Source organism: Polistes dominula, unplaced genomic scaffold (genome assembly GCF_049000335.1).
Source record: "Polistes dominula isolate Pdom_NZ unplaced genomic scaffold, Pdom_raw_medaka contig_73, whole genome shotgun sequence".
NCBI lineage: Eukaryota > Metazoa > Arthropoda > Insecta > Hymenoptera > Vespidae > Polistes > Polistes dominula.
This window is the reverse complement of record NW_028300951.1, coordinates 1684553-1708147: the sequence shown is the minus strand read 5'-3', so window position 1 is coordinate 1708147 and position 23595 is coordinate 1684553. Positions and strand designations below refer to the sequence as shown.

Here is a 23595-nt window from a genome sequence, read left to right as displayed (position 1 = left end):
AAATAACTCTTGAATACTTTTCAAAGTATAATATTTAAAGATAAAACGTGATTCACACACACACACACACACACACACACACACACACACACACACACACACACACACACACACACACACACACACACACACACACACACACACACACACACACACACACACACATACACATACAGATATATTTATCTTTCAAGTTTTAAGAAATATATTTTAATTATGTGCATATGGTAATGCAATTGTCATCATTTTCATCATTTTTACTTCACCATTTGTAATTTTTATACGATCAAGAAAAAATAAATTCGATTTAGTTTTGCTTCTTTTCATCTCATCCTCATATATTTAACGTTTACAATTATTATTATTTATTCAACAGAAAAATGTTTAATTTTATTCATTTAATAATAAAGGAGAATAAAAATAAGATTTTGATTTTATTTATTCATTAACTGTAAGATTATTTATATAGAAATAAAATAAAACAAAATTGAACTCAATAATATTTAAAAAAAAATTATATATATTATAGTTTATACATTAGGTTGCATGAAAAGTAATTTCGTTTTTTCTTGACAATCAATTTTGAAATTAGTTAATGCAAATTGGCAAATAACAACACGTGAAATCGAATTGATAGTTTAAATTTATCAAACTTAAACTATTATAAATTCACTCGGATATCCTAAGTTTTAACCACGGAACAAATATTGTCTTCATTTTTTACAAAAAAAAAAAAAAAAAAAAAAAAAAAAATAAAACGAAATTACTTTTCGAACAACCTAATATAATATTAGTTATAATAATATGACGACACCTTGTATAATTTGTATAAAATTTATAAAATATATTATCCTGTGTTAGATATATATTACATTAGTAAGTTACAAGCAACCATCATAGGTTTGATGGTAGTTTAAAACAGGATCACAGCGGATACTCGTTTCTCAGGAAGTTTATTACAAGATAAGAAAACAAAAAACAAAAAGAAAAGAAAAGAAAAATAGAATGTGTCTTCTTCCTCTTACAACTTACATTCTTGTGTTTTACATCGGAACGATCAGAGATCCAAACCCCTACCCCAACCCCCCCCCTACCCCCTACCCCTCGCTTGACGAGAATTATTTCAGAAAATAATTTAAAAAAAAATTAAATAAACGAATATTAACAAATTGTATAGAATATTTTTAAAGAAATAAAATTTCCATGAAATTGGATACAGGGTGGACATAAATGTGTGAGTGGTGGTGTAAGAAAAAGATGTTTGTAGAATTTAAAAAAAAATAAAAGAAAGAAAAAAGAAAATTTGAAGAAATTGAACACAGGTGGTATATGCACGTGTATACAGGTGGCTTGGTCCATGACCTGGGCGGAGTCATTTCGCGGCCTTCGAAGGGACGGCAATGAAAAAAAAAAAAAGAAATGTAAAAGTAGTAGTGGTGAAGAGGGAGGGGGAAGAAGAAGAAGAAGAAGAAGAAGAAGAAGAAGAAGAAGAAGATGAGACCGCGAGCATTGGTAAGGGAGTGCAAAGATCTCTCAAGGACGCCAATGTACCTTTTTACCGTCCTTGTCTCTCACTTAATGAGAAAATACCCTATGAACATACGCATGTATAGTTGTTGTTATTATAGTTACTTCTTTAGCTTATAGGTTTAGCTTTGTAACGTTCAAGGCCACCAAACTCTATCTTCGTAAAGAGAATGATGACCATTTCGATTTGTTAAAATACTTTGTGTCTTGAAAATATTTATTTGTTTATTTTTGTTTATATATTTTTTTTTATCTTTCATATATTATATATATATATATATATATATATATATATATATAATTTATTATTATATAATATTAAATATATTTATTAATATTAAATAAATTATAATATTACATATATATTAAATCTAATTTAATTTAAATTTATATAAATATTAATATGTTAAATATAAAATATGTATTTTTAAATATAACCTTATACTCGCGTATTTCAATATATATATATATATATATATTCAATTTAACTGCAATATAATATTATTCTTATAAACGATTTAATAATTTTGTTTAAACAAACAAGAAACACCAAAAGGAATATTATAAACTAAATTATAAATCGTGAATCTTTAAAAAAAAACAAAATAATTGTAATAGATATTATCGAGATCTATTACATTCGTGGAAAAAATGGCCGCCCATAGTACTCGTCTCGTGTCTTTGACCTGTGTGTAAGATAATAAAATAAATAGAAAAAAATGCAAATAAAAAACAAATGAAAAGAAAAAATGTGAAGAAAGAAGATTCCAGTCTTCTTCTTCTTCTTCTTCTTCTTCTTTTTCTTCTTCTTATTCATTTTATTCTTCTTAGGATTCCACGACATTTCTCTGCCAAGGTTGATCGTAATGAAGGCTAGTTACGTAGTACGTAGGAACGATGGAACGTAGAAACGAACGGACTGAACGTTAGGAACGAAGAAACGCAAAGTAAAAGCAAAAGAAAATAAAAAAAAAAAAAAAAAATAAAGCAAAGGTACAAACCATAATAGTCAAGAGTCGATATTCCACATACCCCCCTTCTTAAACCCTCCCCTTTTGATTTATCACGAACATCCTGATTTATTTCACGGTGTTTGCTGATTAATCTACCTTGCGGCTTCGGTGACGAGACCGTCGTCGTTCTCCAAGTTCTCATATGTTTTCTTCTTTTTCTTTTTTTTTTTTTTCTTTCTTAGATTGTATTATACATACGTACGTACATACTTACTTACTTAACGTCACGCTCGCTTAAACATCTACTAATACATATATATATATATATATATATATATATATATATATATATATATATATATATATAGTACATACATATATGCGTCATTTAGTTTGTCTCTTTACCCTCGTAATCGAGGATGTTCCTCATACCGTGACCATCCACAAGGAAATAATAAATTTTCTTTTACTTTCTTCGAGATTATTATTAATCATTAGTTTTATCAATATTTGTTTAAATTTGTTTTTTACAAATAATTATTTTAGTAAAGTATAATTATTGAAGTTGAAGCTATATTTATTTAATAATTATTATAGTTATAGTTATATTTATTTAATAATTATTAAAGTTAGAATTGTTATTAAATATTAATTATTAAATATAATTATTTATTTATTAATTTATATTAATAATATAATTATTAAATAATATTATTATATATAATATTATTTTTGAATATTATTTTTGATTATTATATGAATATTATTTTTGAATATTATTTTTGAATATTATATGAATATAATATATTATTATTATATTATTTTATGAATAATAATAATTATTATTATTATTAAAGTTAAAGTTAAATATCATCGAGATTTGATTAAATATCAAATTTAAATATGCAAGAATTTCTTTTCAATTTTATATTACCGACTATACAAAAATTATCATCATCATCATCATCATTATCATAATCACAATCATCATTATTGCAATTCATAGTTCATTTATTTCTCTTAAAATCATCCAATCAAAATTGTTAATCTCATCATATTTATAAATAACTCTTAAATCTTTCTTTCCACATACATTTTATTCTTAACCACCATTTCTTCATTATAATAATAATAATTATTATTATTATTCAATGTTCTTTGATTTAACCGCGAATAAGTTTGACGTGATAAAATGGACAAGGTCAACAATTTTAAATTCACATTTACTTTATGACAAATTATTATTATTATTATTATTATTATTATTATTATTATTATTATCGAGTATGATCGTCATCATATTGATTGATCAACTAATTTAGAAATGGCGGAAGTTATATCTTCATTGATACGCTTGCAAGAATATAAACACGAATAGTTGATTAACATAAAATACGTACGTGCTTTCCGTCTTGTCTTATTTTAACTAACGTCAATGTATTAAAACAACGTGAGAATTATTACAATCGAAATATCATTATTCATCCTTGTAAATTTAATTAAGCGTAGGACGATTTAACACACACATACACACACACACACACACACACAAGTACACATGTATAAATAGATATGTAAGATTTATATGTTGTACTTCTTATATATAACATATTTATATATATATATATATATACATATGTGTGTGTATATGTTTTACGACTGATGAAAAATATATTGTATATATGTGTAAAGGGGGTTGGGGAGGTGCGGGGTGGGGGTAGGGGGTAGGGGTGGATTTTATAATAATCACAAGTTGCTCGAGTTAATTGGCAAGGGTAGGCAGTTCGTAACGAATGTTTTTTCTCCTTAAGGTTCATTTGTTTATTTTTTTTTTGTCTTCATCATCTTCTTCTTCTTCTTCTTCTTCATCTTCTTGTTCTTGTTTTTTTTTTTTATTTATTTTTCTTTTTATTTTTTTTTTCTTTCGCGGCCGATACGATTAACCACGAGTAATTACCGGTGATTCAGTGAACAATTAGATTCAATGCATAATATATTTTATCATCGAAGCATGACGAATCCTTCCGTGTAATCATTGACTGAAACTACGGTTATAGTATAAGATAATTATTGTTTATTATTACAAAATAGGAATATATATATATATATATATATTGTATCATGTGTTACAAGGTACACACGTGAGTTTCATTGAGAAAAAAGGTGAAAGTTAAATGTTAGAATAATTTGTATTGAAAAGTATCGTGTTTGTAGAGAATTTAGAATTTGTAGTAATATAATATTTATAATTGTTTTTTTTTTAAATAATATTTTACGTTAATTATATTTAATTAATACGAATCTTACAATTAGTTTAAACTAAATTAAAAAATAAGTGGGGTGTACGTACCACTTATTTGTGACAAACAATCTAATTCGTAGGGGTTGATAACACTTATTTTTCAAAGACAATCTAATTTCGAAGTTTAAACTAACCTAAAAATAAGTATGGGTAGACACCACTTGTTTACTTTAATTTAAATAAAGATAAAATAAAAATATAATTACAATTGCAAATAATTACTGATACATATTCTTATAATAAAGTTCAATATTTGTCAATCTAATTTCGAAGTTGAAACTAACCTAAAAATATAAATAGGAGTAGACATAACCTTTTTACATTGATTTAAATAAAATATAATAAATTCAATGTGCTACAAAATTTGTATAACTTTAATAAAAATCAAAACACGAATACTAATATACCTTGATCGTATTAACAAACAAAAAGAACAATATACAAAAATACAAAAAAAAAAAAATAATTAAAATTGCATATAATTACTGAATAAAGTTAAAGGTTTGCCAATCTAATTTTGAAGTTTATAAACTAACCTAAAAATAAGTAAACAAACAAAACAATATATAAAAATACAAAAAAAAATATAATTAAAGTCACATATAATTACTGAATAAAGTTAAAGGTTTGCCAATCTAATTTGGAAGTTTATAAACTAACCTAAAAATAAGTTTAAAAAAAAAAAAACAAAACAAAAAATATAATTAAAATTGCAAATAATAACTGTTACACATTCTAATAATAATAATAATAACTAAATACCTACACCTAATCATAAACTAACCATTTATTTAATAATAAATTTAAACAAGTTTTATCAATCCTAACCTAAAATTACAATTTATAATGTTAAAATAAAACTAAAAAACCCTAAAAAGATTAGTTAGACATTTAAGTCTCGTGTATTTTAGTCCTATTCACAGTTGATTTACAACTTGGCGGAAGGTTGGTGGTAGATACTTCAGAGTCTCCTGACGTAACTATAGTTGAATTGACCTCGTGAGTTTCTCAGGACCCCCAAGTCGTTTTAGATCCAGGATTTCCAAGCATTACGGGTCATCCTGGAACTTCTTCTTCTTCTTCTTCTTCTTCTACGTTGGGTACAACCCTTTTTCTCTTCCTCTTCCTTTTTTCCTTCTTCTTCTTCTTCTTCTTCTTCTTCTTCCTCTTTTTATTCTCGTTAATCTCGTATCTCACAATGCTATGCAAATCCTTACCTGGCTGACTAGACTACAACATTGTTGCCCCGAGGACACTCACGTGATCAAAAATGTACCATCTTTTAACTTATGGTCCTTTTTTTTTTTTTTTTATTCTTCTTCACTTTCTTTCTTATATTTATTTGTATTTAATATTTTTCACAAAATTACAAGCTTGTTTTTATGTCTGATTTAACTCAGATTAAAGTTGTTTTTGCTTCAAGAAATGTTTCTATTATACAATTATTATTATTATTATTATTATTATTATTATTATATTCATGGGTGAGAATTTGATGATTTCATACAGATTTGATTTATACAGTTTCCTTTCGAGATTATTCAATTGTATGTCAATGTGTGTATGTGTGTGTGTGTGTGTGTTTAATATATAGATTATGTTATACCGTTCGTAGAATACTTAAACTGGAATAAATTACAATCGAATGAAACAATCTTATGAGAAATTATCAACCTTGGAATAAGAAATAAACGTAAATCTTATATCGAAGATTTCTAATCATATTTTTTTATTGGAATTCTGTATAAAATACAGTTAGATGAACGGATTAAGTATTCGGTGTGAAATATTTAATTGATTTGGAACAAAAACATTGATTTAAGGTGTTGAGATATTTTTATGTTTAAAAAATCTTTCAATTTATATTATTATAATTAATTTGTAGATTGTTTAAAAATATTATTCTTTTATTTATTTGTTCGAATAAATATATTGCATTGATGTTCAATTCAGAGTTCATCGAACCTAACTGTGTTCAACCCATTGTGTAACGATCGTAACTAAACAAATAGAAAAGGGTTCGTTTAATGTCGACAGGTAATATTAATTTTCTTTCTTGCTCATTAACTAAACGATTTAATCATCTAACTATCTTCTTTCTTCTTCTTTAATTATAACGAGAGAATGAACGTATTAAATAATTTCTTTAAACGAAGTAGATAAAATATTTGCATTTTTTCATCCTACCATGTTTTATTCAAATGAAAATAAATAAAAATAAGAAGAAACACATTATGGAGATTTAATGAGACTATGAAAAATAAATGTATACTTTTAATTTCATTTTTTAATATAATAACATGTACTACAGTATTAATAATATTATTAAAGGGAATATAAAGTTCGTATGTTTATTGAGTTGTTTCAGATAAGGTAATTTTTTTGAGGTTAATCAAATTATTTTTATATGCAAGTGAAATATTTATTTAAAAATGTACGGAATTCTTGGTTCATCTTAATTAATAATAGTATACTATAATAATATAGTAGTATTGGGATCTCTAGCACTTGAATACGCTATCTGGTGGCTGAATTCAAAATTAGATTAGATAGGTCGAATTGCTACACCCCCACGTGGGATCTCTAACATTTCAATACGCTATCTGGTGGCTGAATTCAAAATTAGATTATATAGGTCGAATTGCTACGCCCCCACGTGGGATCTCTAGCATTTCAATACGCTATCTGGTGGCTGAATTCAAAATTAGAGTAGATAGGTCGAATTGCTAAGCCACGTCCCTGCTAGAGATCCCAATAGTAGTATATAATCTTCTTTATATATAAAAATTCAGTAGCACATTATTGGTTTTCAATAAACTACGAAACTACTGAACTAAAGTAAAACAAAAACTACTAAAATTTAATGAAATTTTTCTATTTTATGTGATTTTTTCTAATTTATAATATAGGACAGTTTTTACCGCGTTAATTTTTTTATTTTTTATCGCTAATTTAAAGATTTATTATTTAGAGGTTATCTAAGTCTCTTGGTACTGTAAGTTTCCAATAGTTGGCGTTGTATTACAATTCAATTATTTCAGATTTACATATGGCATAACTAACCTTACTTTTTATATTTTTTTCGTGTATTATTATTTTATGTATTCCATTTTAATTGTTATATTATTTTGTGTGTTGTTATATATATATAATTTACTAAGTAGTTTTAGAATTATATTAAATTAACATTTTATAACAAAGCTACATCAAACGCGTGCCTGATGCATTCTAGTTTTCAATAGATGGTGCTGTACTACAATTCAATTATTTCACGTTTTTTTCAGATTTTCATATGGCGTAACTAACCTTACTTTTTATAATTTTTTCGACTATTATTATTTTAATAGTTTAGAATTATATTAAATCATCCTAGTATAATATATATAATAAAATAATACTAATACTATTAAATTAATAATAATAAAAAGAAAAATAGTAAAAGGGTAATATAAAAAAGTTAGATTTTATGAATAAAACAGATCACATATAACAGATACTACAGTATAATAAAAAAATATTAATAATATATTAGTATTAATAATAATAAAAAAATAGTAATAGGATAATATAAAAAAGTAAGATTTAATAATAATTGAGTTCACCTTAATGGGCCATTTGATTTTTGTTATTATCTGTGATATACCTTTCTTATGTTAGATTTTCCTCTTTGTTTATCGTGAATGAAAAGGAGAAAGGATCTTGGATCGCGTGCAAGAACGAAAATCAAGATCGCGATTGCATACCGAGCGTAACAACAACCACTACGATAGATCGGAAGTTTTTTAACGCTCGAGGTCAGGTGCGTCAGGTACTCTTGAAACAGTACGTCAGATGATGCGTTTTGTTAAATCGATCCTTTTTCCTTATCTAGAGAACTTTTCTTATGATAATGTATGGATCCCTTTTTCGAGATTTCGATCTTAATCGATCGATCTTTACGATATCGTTCTTGAACGTTGGTTTCGCAGTTTTTTTTTTATTTTTGAATGTTCATGTTTGAATGTAAGTTTGAAAATGTTCTGGTTTGAAGAAGAATATCAATATATTTTATGTTATAAATATTTTTATTATTTAATAGGAAGTTTATTATTATTATTATTATTATTATTATATTTTATTATATTTATATTATTTTATATTTTAAATTTTGCATATTGGATTTTGGATTTTAATTGCATATGCAATATATTTTATTTTTTTTTTACAACAAATAATATTTAATTTGGTATATGCAACAAAATAAAAAGTTGTAGATATTTTTATTAATTAATAGGAAATTTAGTATTATTATTATACTATATTTAGTATATTATTATTATTATTATTATATTATATTTATATTATTTTATATTTCAAATTTTGCATATTAAATTTAAGATTTAAATTACATATGCCATATATATATATATTATTTTGTTTATTTTTTTATATCAAATAATATTTATTTAACAACATGTAATAAAATAAAAAAATATTACTTTGACGTAATTATTGTAAACCAATAGAAATGATTTTTATCAAACTAATCATAAAATATTCTTAATCTTACTTATTATATTTATATATCAAACCTATTTAATTTTCTTCTTACAAATTACTACAAACTATTTTATTCAAGCTAATACTTAATGTTAGTAATAATTATGACTATACTCTGAACACCTTTTAATTTGATTTGAAATTCAAAACAATTCAAATTTCACGACTTATCAAAAGTCACCTTCTTCTTTTTCGTCATACACAGCAAACACACATATATACATATACATATATATATATATATATATATATTCATTAAGCATTCCAAGCAAAGTATGCCAGAGAAATAACAGTACTTATATCGTGTAAGGAGACACATAAAGAAAACAAATAAAGAAAGATAGAGAAAGAAAGATATAAAACGATTCATCCATCTCACTTTGAGATGATCCTAGCTAAAGCAGTTAGGTCAGTGCCACCTTGAAATTTAGTGTCACTTTGGCTCGTGGGGATACCGGATCGAAACGATGATCAACGAGAATGAATAAGACACTCAACTAAAAAAAAAAAAAGATAAGAAACAGAAAGAGAGATAGAAAGAGAAAGAGAAAGAAAGAAAGAAAGAAAGAAAGAAAGAAAGAAATGAAAGAAGAAGATTTGCGGTGTGTCTGCGGTGAAGTCAACGTAAAATTGGCTTGTCTCGTTTCTGAGGTAACAGCCCAGCCAGTAAGAAGTGAGAAGAAGGATAAAAGAAAAATAAGATTAAATGAAAAAAACAAAAAAACAAAAAATAAGGAAAGGAAAGCAAACGAGAGACGATCTCAACTAACGTATAACTACATCACATCATCTCATCCTTTTTGTTTATTTTCTTTTTATTGTTTATTTTTTGTTATTTATCATCGTATTCTTTCTACTCGTTCTGTGAATGTTTTTCAAACACTGGAATAAGTATATTATATTATATTATGTTATATCATTCAAGTTGAATTTTTTTCTCTTAATGGGTAATTTAATTTCAAACTTTCAGTGGTCTCAATATTTATTTATTTTTTTATTTTGTTGTTGTTTGTTTTTCTGTTTTTTTTTTTTTTTAGAATTTAATTAAATTATTATAGAGTTCGTTCAAATATTAAAATATAGAAATATATATATATATATAATCTAAATATATTATGTAAATAACAAAAAAAGATGATAAATACAAATTAATATAATAAAAAAAAATAAAATAATAAAATTATTAAAAATAATAATAAAATTAAAGTTTTATTATTATTATTTGTATTATTATTATTTTTATTATTATATAATTTTATATTATTATTTATTTTATATTATTATTGTATATATTATTATATATTTTATTTTATATAATTTTATATAATTTTTATTAATATTATAATAAATTAATATAATAATAATAATAATAATTATTATTATTATATATTTAATATATAATTAATTTAATATGTAATAATAAATATATATATATATATTTAATAAAATATTAAATATATTATAATAATAAAAATAATAATTTTAAATGTAAATATAATATTAAATAATATTATAAAATATATAAAATAGTATAATATTACAATAATAATATTATAATAAATTAATATAATAATAACAATAATAATACTATATTAATTATAATACTATTATTATATTAATTATGATAATTTTTAAATTTTCATTAAAATAATTTTCATTATCATTATTATTATTATTAATAATCGACGGGACGTACTTTATCGTCATCCTTACATGACGTTGCGTGTCCTCTCACAAAAACAAAAATAAAAAAAAAGATAAAGAAAGATTTATCTTTGAAGAATATTATTGCGGGGGTGGAAAAAAGAGTTGGTCGTAAAATTTACAATATGACCAAGCAAGAAGCGTGCCGACTATTAAAAAAAATAAAACAATAAAAAAAAAATAAACAAATAGAAAAAAAAAACAAAAATAAAAAGAAGAAAACACATGCGAGAGATTATCGGTATTATACTTTTCAGATACGTCCAAGCAGATATCGATTTGTCTGGACCACAAATTCCTGTGGTTGCTCGGCGTGTTCGCAAAAAGGACATGCTCTCCCCCCTCCGCCCTTTTACCCCTCTTTCCCCATCTCTCTCTCTCTCTCTCTCTCTCTCTCTTTCTCTCTTTTTGATATTCTTCTCGTTTGAGCTTTTACGCACGGGCGGTGGTCGAGTAAAGGACCTCCTTCTGCGTTAGTACGAATCGATTATTACAAAAGATTAACAAAAAGAAATCATCCAAATATGGTCTTGTTAGAAAAAGAAATAAAAAAAAATAAAAAAAAAAAATAAAAAAAAGAAAATTGACAGATGAATGAATTTGTTAAAAAAAAAAGTTTATCGTTGATTTTGTCAGATTAAAAATTGTTGAAGTTGAAGAGATCATCAAAGCAGATATAAAAATTCTTTTCAAGATTATAAAGTTAAACTCCCTCCCTCCCTTTCCCCCCGCCCTCCCTCCCTTTCCCACCATTGAAACAACCTTGATCTGAAAATCTTTTTAGTTTTAGTTCTCTAATCTCCCCCTTAAATTTATCCAACCTTTACCTAATAAGGAATTTAAATCCTACCCTCGCCTAATCTCGTCTTCGAATCTTCGTTTTTCTCTCTCTCTCTCTCTCTCTCTCTCTCTCTTTCTCGTTGGTGTGGTAGATTCGAATCAAAAAAAGGGCTTTTAGGTTAGGTGTTAAATTTTTAACACTGAAAGGTATCACATGATCAGTCGAATAAAGATTTTATTTGTAAGGATTTAATTTGTAGTAAATATTTGTTAAAAATGCATATAATAAACATAATATTAATAATAAATGTGTATATTAATATATAATATTAGTTTATAGGTTATGTTTAGTATTAGTTTAATATGTTAAGTGAATTAATTTGTATACTAGTACATACTATTAGTTTATAGGTTAAGTTTAGTATTACTTCAATATGTTAAGTGGATTAATTTGCATACTAATACATAATATTACTTTATAGGTTAAGTTTAGTAATACTTTAATATGTTAAGTGAATTAATTTGTATACTAGTACATAATATTAGTTTATAGGTTAAGTTTAGTATTAATTTAGTATTAGTTTAATAAATTTTAAATTTTATATATATATATTAGATGAACCAGAAAGTAATGTCGTTTCTACAAATGTCAAATTTTGTATATTTTTATCAAATTGATATTAAAATTTTGCATACTAGATAAAGAAAGGTTATTGATAACAAGGTTTATTATATTTTGATTAAAAATATAAATTTGTTAGAGATTTATTCGTTTCATTTTTAAGGTTAGAAAGCGACATTATTTTAAGGTCCATAAAATATATATATATATATATATATATATATATATATATATATATAATATAATAAAATTAATTTAATTTTAATTTATATTTTATACTTAAATAATAATTTAAATATTGAAAATAATTATTTAAATTATTCTATTCTATTTTATTTAGATAATTTTTTATTTTTCGTATTATTACAAAGATTACATGGAAAATGATTGTCCTAACATACACGTAGGTGGATTTAATTTTATTTTGATTTTTTGTTGTCTATTTATGCAAGTACCTAAACCATTTTATCCTTTATCGTTCGAACAACCAACCAACCAACCATCGTAATATTTTATTATGCAGGAAAGAAAGAAAGAAAGAAAGAGAGAAGATCCCTTTTCCTGCGTTTATAAACCTAGCTGCTATTTATACCCTTTTCTCATTTTTCTTTTTCTTTTTTTTTTTTCTTTCTACATTCTCAAGGATATATCCTTTGAAGAAGAGGTTTAGTAGTTCTATCCTTTTTCCACTGTGGTATCTACAATTTCTTCAATTCAATCCTTGATCGTTCAAAAAGGGTAGATAGTCCTTACATTATTCTTATCCTTTTTCTCATTTTTTTATTCTTCTTATTCATAATCAAATTTTACTTCAATCTACTATTTTTCTATTATCTATTAAATTATTTATAACAAAAGTACAATTTTACAAGAATAAGATAACGATGCATTTGTGTTAAGAAAAATATTTGTTTAAAACAAACAAAAAATACAAATATCCGTGTGTTTCATCGTTCATAAAAAAATACAATTGACAATTATATTTTTTCCCCCCGCGCTCATGTAAAATATGAACGACGAAATATGAGAGTGGGGGGGGAAGAGCGAGAGAGTGGGGGAGACCACGTGTTCGTATCTTTGCGAAAAAAAAGTAAGAAAAAAAGAAAAACGAAACCTTGGCCTTGGTCTTGCGTGAAAGAAAGTTACATAAGTTTCTTCTCCTTTTCGTTTAGCATCGCGTGAAGATGATGATAATGATTCCTCCCCCCTCCCTCCCCCACCCCTCCCCTTCACACTATACTACCTTCTATTCTCCTCAATGTTCTTTCTTTCTCTCTTTCTAGATCGCTAACTTTCTTCTTCTCCATTTTTCTCACCTTTCTTTCTTCTATCGTTACGTGTTGCTATTTGTTTGTTGTTGTTTTTTTTTCATATTATATATATTATACTTAATACTTTCATTTAAACGATTTATGATACTTTCCTATTACTAAACTTAACCTATAAATTATAACTATGTATTAGTATATGTATTAATTAACTTAACATATTAAAGTATTACCAAACTTAACCTATAAACTAATATTATGTATTAGTATACGTATTAATTCACTTAACATATTGAAATATTACTAAACTTAACCTATAAACTAATATTATGTATTAGTATATACATTAATTCACTTAAGGGGACCTTCTACTCTGCAATTTAAAAAAATTCTTTTTTTTTTTTTACATTTTTCGAATGTATATATATGTAGAAATATTGTGTTAAAATTTCAAAAAGATCCGATGTCTCTAACTACATTTTCGGTGCCTGAACGTAACTACCCATTACCGGCAGTTATTATCGGCCCATTACCGGCATTTATTATCGGCCCATTACCGGCAGTTATTATCGGCCCATTACCGGCATTTATTATCGGCCCATTACCGGCATTTATTATCGGCCCATTACCGGCATTTATTATCGGCCCATTACCGGCATTAATTATCGGCCCATTACCGGCATTTATTATCGGCCCATTACCGGCATTTATTATCGGCCCATTACCGGCATTTATTATCGGCCCATTACCGGCATTTATTATCGGCCCATTACCGGCATTTATTATCGGCCCATTACCGGCATTAATTATCGGCCCATTACCGGCATTAATTATCGGCCCATTACCGGCATTAATTATCGGCCCATTACCGGCATTAATTATCGGCCCATTACCGGCATTTATTATCGGCCCATTACCGGCATTTATTATCGGCCCATTACCGGCATTAATTATCGGCCCATTACCGGCATTAATTATCGGCCCATTACCGGCATTTATTATCGGCCCATTACCGGCATTTATTATCGGCCCATTACCGGCAGTTATTATCGGCCCATTACCGGCATTTATTATCGGCCCATTACCGGCATTTATTATCGGCCCATTACCGGCATTTATTATCGGCCCATTAATGGCAGTTATTATCGGCCCATTAATGGCAGTTATTATCGGCCCATTAATGGTAGTTATCATCGGCCCATTAATGGTAGTTATCATCGGCCCATTAATGGTAGTTGATCATTGGCCGAATTATGGTAGTTTGCCGATTAATGGGCCCAGCAATGGGCCACGTATTATTCAAATTATTAGCTCATTAACACATTAAAATTAAATTCTAAAAATTAAATTATTTACAATTTATTCAAATATAATTTTAATTAATTAAATTTTTATAATTTAATTAAAATTCAAATTTTTGATAATTTTATTAACAATTATTTATCCATATAAAATATAATCAATAATTTATCCCAATCTCATTGAAATTAAATTCAAATTCAAAGTTGTTATCCCTTTTTCCTTAACTGCATAATAATAAATTACGAATAATAAATAATAACAATTAATTTTCAAATAATTAATGAATACTTAAAGTTCTAAAAAGAAAAAGAAAAAAAACCATAAACTATTCAAAATTAAAAAATACCAATTACTTTCATACATTAATTGAACAATAATTTGAAATAACACCCTTTTGTCTTCTTCCCCCCTTGAACCTCTCGTTCAAAAATGATGGTACGTTTTAAATACCAGAAATACATTGACAAGGAACGTAAATAAAGGACTACGAAAGGACAAAGGACGAGAGTTAACGTATAGGACAAATACATTCCTTTTCCACCCTTCTTCCTCCCTCTTCCCCCCGCCCCCACCCTCTCTTGCATGATACCAAGAGAAGAAGAAGAAGAAGAAGAAGAAGGTTCTTCCTCCCCCCTCCTCCTCCTCCTCCTCTTTTAAAGGTCGGATATAAGAAGAGGAAAAAGAGACACGAGGGTCGTCGATGGGTGCGTCAAACGTTCGACTTTATACATCTACGGGGTGGTCCTTAAGTTTCTTACTCTCAAATACATAGATGTTAGTGTGTACAAGACTTAGTAATAGTATTTGTAGTAGTAGTATTCGCGAATGCTCGTTTAATAACGATTTATGGTGGCGTAAACTGGAACCCCGTTCTTTTGCCCTTGTAGTACGACTACTTTTACCTCCTGTAACTTCGTGTCTACACAGAAAAGAGGAAGGGAGGAAGAAAAAGGGTTCGCGAATGGGTATTGTCATATTTTTTAGTGGCGGTGGTAGTGGTGGTGGTGATTTTTATAGTTTTGATTTTCTTTTTTCAATAAACATAGGTAAGAATATTATTTGGTTAGTATTTTTATGAGATTGTTGTTTATTAAATTAGGATAATTTTTTTGTTACTTTATGGTTGTATTTATAATAAATAATTAATATGTTAATAAATATATAAGAGTGAAGAGGAATAGTATTATTTAAATACTAGTATAAATAATTAAGGAACAATTAAGAATTAATATTATTTGGTAATAACCCTATTTGTTGGATTTTTTTTTTATTGGATATGTATTATTTCTTTTTATGGTGGTATTTATAATAATTAATATGTAATATATTAAAAAAGTCAAGTTATAGTATTATTTAAATACTAGTTTAAATAATTAGGTAATAAATAATTACTAATATTATTTGGTAAATCTATTTATTTTATTTTTATTTATTGGATCAGTATTATTTTATTTTTGTGTGTATTAATATTTATAATAAAATATTAATATTTTTAATATATTATAAATGTTAAGTTATAGTATTATTTAAATACTAGTATAAATAAATTAGATAATAAATAATTACTAATATTATTTGGTATTCCTATTTATTTATTGAATTATTATAGTATTATTTTATTTTTATATTAATACACATATTTATAATAAAATATTAATAGAGTTGTGGCACAATTGTATTATTCAAATACGAGAATAAATAAATAAATAAAAATATATTTCATTTCTATTAACAATCTAATCTAGTTAAGATAATTTCTCATTGTTCGTACTAATGAAATATTTGAATAACATTTTACAACTACTTTAACATTTCTCGTATTTATTATATAATTATTCTTAACACATCTATATATATATATATAGCGTCTGTTATTATTATATATATATATATATGTAATCCTATTTGAAATGTTAATTTAATTATAGACTACTTTTTTCTACCACGAGTAGGAATAACATTTCTTTTCTTATTTTTCTTCTTTATTTTAATAATATTATATTCTTCTCCGTTTCTATCATTTCCATGAAAACATATTATTTCAATTATCTTAAAAACATTCTATATATATATAAATAAGATTCACAATGTTGAAGAAAAAAAAAACGTTTGTTTTCTCTCATCACTTTCGTTGACAAACTTGTTGAATTACCACCAATACAGTGAAACGAGTATCATGGTTGTTGAGGTCAAGAAACGAGGAAATTCGTTCAACGAGCTCCAAAGAAGGTTAACGAAGTTAACCGTTATTCGTCACTCTCGTTGTTAAACTGATATTTCAATTTTTTGTTAAAACAACACCAATATCATATTAACAAATAACAAAATTGTTACAATAATCAATCATCAATTACCAATAACCAATTGTTTTCTTGATCAAAATTCAAAATTCAAACGTGTGATTATATCCAATCAAAAATTTATAAAAACCAAAGAAAAACCATGTTACATTTGTTGAACTACTTTAAAAAAAAAAAAAAAAAAAAAAATACAAATAATTCAAGTTGTACCAGTTTGAAAGATCTAAATTGAAAAACACGTTTGTAATAATTTCGGATTAAATTTGTAAAAGTAATTTTATCTTCATTAAAAGACGTAAAACTTTTACAGGTGTAGAAAAAAAGTATATATATATATATTAAAATGTATATGTTGTGTATATTTATTTTATAAATGTGTTTGAATGATAGAACGTGAATCGTGCAATGAGTTCGAGTTGAGTGCTTATTGATGACCATCATTCGTTCAAATCGTTTTGAAGTAATGACAGTTCAATACAATATCATGATAAATTCAAATGACCAAGTATCCTTCCTCGTGATGTGTCATTATCTTATCCAGGTGTATTTTATCTTTGATATTACCTTATTATTATTACTATTATTATTATTCTTGTAATGGGTTGGTTGGGATCATTTTATTAATTAATATAATATCAAAAGTATTATATCAATAAATTGTAATAATGATTAAATGTTATTAAAATCAAAATTGTTAGGTTAATATTTAATTATATAGTTAGGATTAAAAATTAAAAAAAAATAAAAAGACTACACTAATGGTTTTGTTATATTAAACAAAATTTGTAGAATATTCGATGTTAACGATAAAAATTACTTTTAACAAGTTAACCAACCAATGCGTTGGGAATGAAACACAAGGATTCTTTTATATTTAAGTATGTATAATATATACAAACGTATATATATATGTACATACTTTTCTATATATATATATATATATATTACATACTACGTAGGCGTTCACGTGAACAATTTACGTCGCGTTTCTCATAATAAATTATTAATGTTTGTTGCTCGTAGAAACGAGTTTCGTAGTCACGTTTACGCGATTTCAAGTGTGAGAATACTTATCAAAATTAAATCAATTTCTTTCCTATAATATTGTGGAATAATATAATTGAAGTAATTTTTACAATAATGTTATATAATTAAAAAAAAATATTATTTTGTTGTTAATAATAAAATAATTTTCTCTGTCATTCAAATAGAAAGTAAAATATTTAATATTAATTATTTGATATTTATTACATTAAAAGTACAAAAATATTGAAAGTTATTCAATTATAAAAATTAAATAAATCAATTCTATATGTACCTACTTGAAAATTTATTTATTACATTTGAATTTTCTAGTTGATAAAATTATTAACTTATTTTCTTGTTTTTTATTTTTATTTTTTTATTTTATTCAAGTAATTCAGTCGAATAAATGGTTTCGGTGTCGAGAAAGCTTCTAGGATTCTCTTCTAGGATAGTTACTTACGACACTTCATCCAAAGGACCCAGACGACCTTTTTTGCAACTTGAATCATTTTTCTCAATTGTACTCAAGTTTGGTAATTTTTTAAACATATTGAAATGTAATTTAAAGCTATAAAACCTATATAGTGTTTTTAAGTAAGTATTAAAGAAGTCTCAAAAAAATGTTGAAGTAAATCTATGCAATAGTTTCTTTGTTATAACGATTTTTCTCGCTCGGGTCCAAAGGACCCGGATGTGGTAAGTGTGTTACTCCAGGAAGGGTGGTATATAAACAAAGGTTAATAATTAATTAAAAATAAAAATCGCAGATGAACTTTTGGTTAAAAAAAAAAACCTAATATTACATATAAATATAAATATATTTTATTTTACAAAAAAAAAGTTGTTTAAGATCTCAAAATGTTTCAAGTATCCTGCAATACAAAAATGAATTATACAAAAATAAAAGAAATATAAAATAAACTTACTTGATAAGGATAAGCACCACTCCTGTAATAGCTGCTGTTAGTCAATGCTGGATGACTTTTACTGCTACCACACATGGAAGCCATTTTTTATATATTTTTTTTTTTTTTTTGTAAATGATAGTATCGAATTTACTTTATCATTAAATAAATTGCAAATTAAAATAGAATAACACAAATTTCAAAAATATTCAAATGTTCAATTGATCAAATTGTATCAGAGTTTTCTAACATTCATTCATTTGTTATTTATAACAAATGAAAATAATGTGACAATTTAATGATTCAATTTTCATTTGTTAACACTTGTGAATACTTGTGGTACGTCCTCTTTAAATCTTGTCGATGTATGTATATACGACACACATACAAGTAGAGTGGAATCTTCGCAAAGGTATGTAGGTAAAAGGTTTGCTTTTGTTGGCACAAGTTTCTTCTGATTTAACTTCGGTTCATTTTAATACTCGAACTCTCAAACCCACGGACATAAACTTGGACTACCATACATAAGGTAGAACAACCGTAAGTCGGCCGATTACGCGAGTTTCGTTTTGCACAAGGTCACTGATCATTCTTTTTATTTGTTTTTTTCTTCTTTATTATTTTGCCATTGCAATATTTACGTTAAAAAAAAAAAAAAAAAAAAAAAAAAAACCGATGGGTCGATTGAAATTAACGAATTCAATTCTTGTTTGTTCGTAGATGAGATATTTGTTTAAATAATCATAAGTAATTATTTTTCTTATTTTTAGTTGTGCAATGGTTTTTGTTAAAAGAAAATATTCAGACGGGTTCTTCGAATTAAATTAGATTTTTATTTGTAGGCGTTATATTTGTTTAAATAATTATAAAATTAATTATTTTTATTTATCTTCTTCTTATTTTTCTTATTGTAAATTTATTATAATTTGTTTAATTTATAATAATATAATTATGTTTAATTATCTTTCTTTTTCTTTTTGTTAATTTTCATCAAACTGTCACCGAAATTCTTTCGAAATGCGAAACACCTTTTCTATACCCGAAGAATAATATTTTTATTTATTTATTTATTTATATATTCGATGTTTCCTTCTTGTAAATTTTTTATATTTGTTTAAATAATCATAATTAATTATTTTTAATTATCCTCCTCCTTCTTCTTCTTCTTCTTCTTCTTCTTCTTCTTCTTCTTCTTCTTCTTTTTTTATAAATTTGTATCAAACTGTATCACCAAAATTCTTTCGTAAATTCGAAATATAATACTTTTCCGTACCCGCGGAATTATATTGTTCTTATTATCTATTTATTTATTTATTTATTGCACAATTCAAAAGATGACAAAAATATTAGATTAGATTAAACAAAATTTGTTCATATTAAATGTTTCTTTTATTTAAACTATTCTTTTCTACTTCTTTCTCTGCAGTTGTTTGTAACTTTTTTTATCGTTACTAAGGAAGTAACAAATGCAAGGTAGAAAAATCGTAATTTAAAGGCACGCAAGCACACCCAACGTCCTTCCTACGGGACGGTTGACCACCGACTGACAGCAAGAGATCTTCACGCATCGTTGTTCTTTATCTTCGTTCTTTCCGTTCGGCTAACCAACGTTTGTAGCCACCTCTTTCTGCCGACTTCGTTATTCCTCATGCTTCTGCTTCTGCATTTGCTTCTGCTGATGCTTCTGCTTCTGCTGCTGATGCTGATGCTGATGCTGATGCTGATTCTTCTGCTGATGTTGATTCATCTTTTTATTTTACATTTTACATTTTACATGTTCATTCTTTTTATGTTTTAATTCTCTTTCGTATTCACGTCAATCAAATTTCTAACTTTGGAATCAAATGTTCAACAACAGACCTTTGAATTCAACTTTATATATATATATATGTATAATTTAATATATAAATAATACACAATACTATATAATTACACAATTATATAATTATATAATTATATATAATTATAATTAAATAATAAATGTAAAATAAATTTTAAATAATAAATATTATATTAATATATAAAAATAATAAAATTAAAAATAATAATTACACAATATATATGTAGTACAATATATAAACATATATACATATATATATATATATTGAAATGATATTTAAATGTTAAAATAGATGCGGGCTGTGAACCCCTTATCATTTATCACTGTCACACATATGTATGTAGATTATAGTTTTAGCTTTCTATTAAAAATAATGATAATAATATATGTTACACTATTTAATAATAATTCTTATAAAAAAAAAATGTTTTAAATATTTTTGCAAATAGTTTTAAGATAAAATTACGTTGCAGTCTAGTTAGGATGTAAACCGTTTAGAAATATTTTCATTTCATAAGGTAAAATCATTCTGACCTGTGAGATAAAGAATTATGGTAATAACGATCAGCAATTATGATAATACAGAATACCCGTTGTTCCTGTAAATGCCATTGGTAAGTAAGTAAGTAATGGCATATTAATTAAATGGTAAAATTGAAGTCATTCGGTACTACCAATTAGATCATTAAAATACACAGGTATAGTTTTGTGAATTTTCTCGATGTCCACCGTGAGAAATCTTTCCTAGCATTGAATTTACTACCGTTAGATGATAAAACAACAACAACAACAATAATAATAATAATAATAACAATAATAACAATAAGAAAGAGTAATGCAACGGTTTTTCGTGATCCTTTAACATGAAAGGGTGTTAGCACGAAGCACAATGAATAACATTACGAGAGATATACGTAATATGCAAAACTGGAAAATATTAATGGATGGATTATGCGAAAAAATAATGTACCTATTCATAAATTAATAATAGGTAAACGGGAAAAAGGAAGGGAACGTGAGAGATGGAACACGGTGACCTACTAGCTGCTACTACGATTCATTTTATTTGAAGATGATGTGTACATACTTCGTACGTGAGAATTCATATTTATAATGTGTCATGCGAAATATTCGCGAAATTTAAAAGATAAGAATTATTTTAATAATAATTAAATAAATGAAATATAAGAATAAATGTATTTATTATAAAATATAATTATTATGTGTTATAAATTTATAATATAAATATTATATAATATAATTTTAATTAATATTATTTTAAAATTTTTTTTGTTCTCTTTATAAATTTTATTTTATATTTTATAAAACCCATAGATATTATAAATATAATTTAAAATATTATACACACAATATAAATATTTATTATAAAATATAATTATAATATATAATATAAATTTATAATATAAATATTATATATAATATAATTTTAAATTAATATTAAATAATTTTTAATATAATTTAAAATATTATTATATATATATATATATATATATATATAAACCTCGGAAATATATTTTATTGTATAACGGCGCGTAATATATAAATTAGAAATTCTAAACATATGTAGAACAAAACGTGAGGTCAATTGAAAAATATTACATATGTATTGTGTACTAGATATACACACACACATAATATATATATATATATATATATATTTCGTTACACGTCAGGCGTTGATGTCTCTTGAACATTTTCCACGCATCGAAGTCTCCGTTAACGCCTGGCATCGAACTCTCCGTTAAAACGAGGCATCGGAATTACTTTTTTTTTCTACACGATGTTTTTTTTTTCCAATGCAATTACAAAGTACAAAATTAGTTTCCAATCGATCCTTTCTTATTAATATAATTTTTATAATAATAAAAATCAAAGTAATGAATATAATATATATATTTCTTCTAACAGAGATTGAATTAAACGTTTCAAATTAAATGTAATTAATTAAAATATCGTAAAATAGTACCGTTTAAAATTCTACGATATTTATTTGTGATAATATAGTTTAAAACTAGTTTGTTCTATCGTTTCAGTCGACCTTGTTTTTATTCGAATAAAAAAAAAAACACGACGTCATTTTTCTACAACTAATACTAAGCTAATATTTTCTATTTAATAGAAGGACAAATCCTCGTGATAAACTTTTTTTTATTTTACATATAATTATATTACGTGTGATACGTTAAATAACGCGGAAGTATGTATTTGAGATACGAGTTTGTTTAAATAAAAAAAAAATAAAAAATTCAAGAGTACAAATACGTGATGTCTCGTAATAGTTTCAAACAAATTTTCTTACAATAGTTTTTTTTTTTTTTTGGGTTATTTGTATAATTAGACGAAACGTTTTTAATCCGAAACGAGACGAGTAATGCGATTATAACGAGTAATAATAGTTTCCTGTCGTGAAGAATAATTATATCTTAGATGTTTTAGACAACGTCTTGTAATCTCCAATTACAATCTGGTAAAATGATTGAACAAAAATGAAAAAGAAAAACAGAAA

At 25.3% G+C, this 23595-nt stretch overlaps 1 protein-coding gene across 2 annotated transcripts in view; it reads right to left on the bottom strand.

Moving 5' to 3' along the window:
* The window catches only part of LOC107070065 (uncharacterized), a 40910-nt gene extending 20108 nt beyond the window's left edge, over positions 1 to 20802 (bottom strand). The window contains exon 1 of one of the 2 annotated variants that reach the window (XM_015327909.2): positions 19250 to 20802. In XM_015327909.2, the coding sequence (XP_015183395.2) occupies positions 19250 to 19333 (84 nt within the window). In that variant the 5' untranslated portion in view covers positions 19334 to 20802. The remainder of the gene's footprint in view (positions 1 to 19249) is intronic. The other variant, XM_015327910.2, reaches the window with a different exon arrangement.
* Positions 20803 to 23595: the final 2793 nt, after the last annotated feature.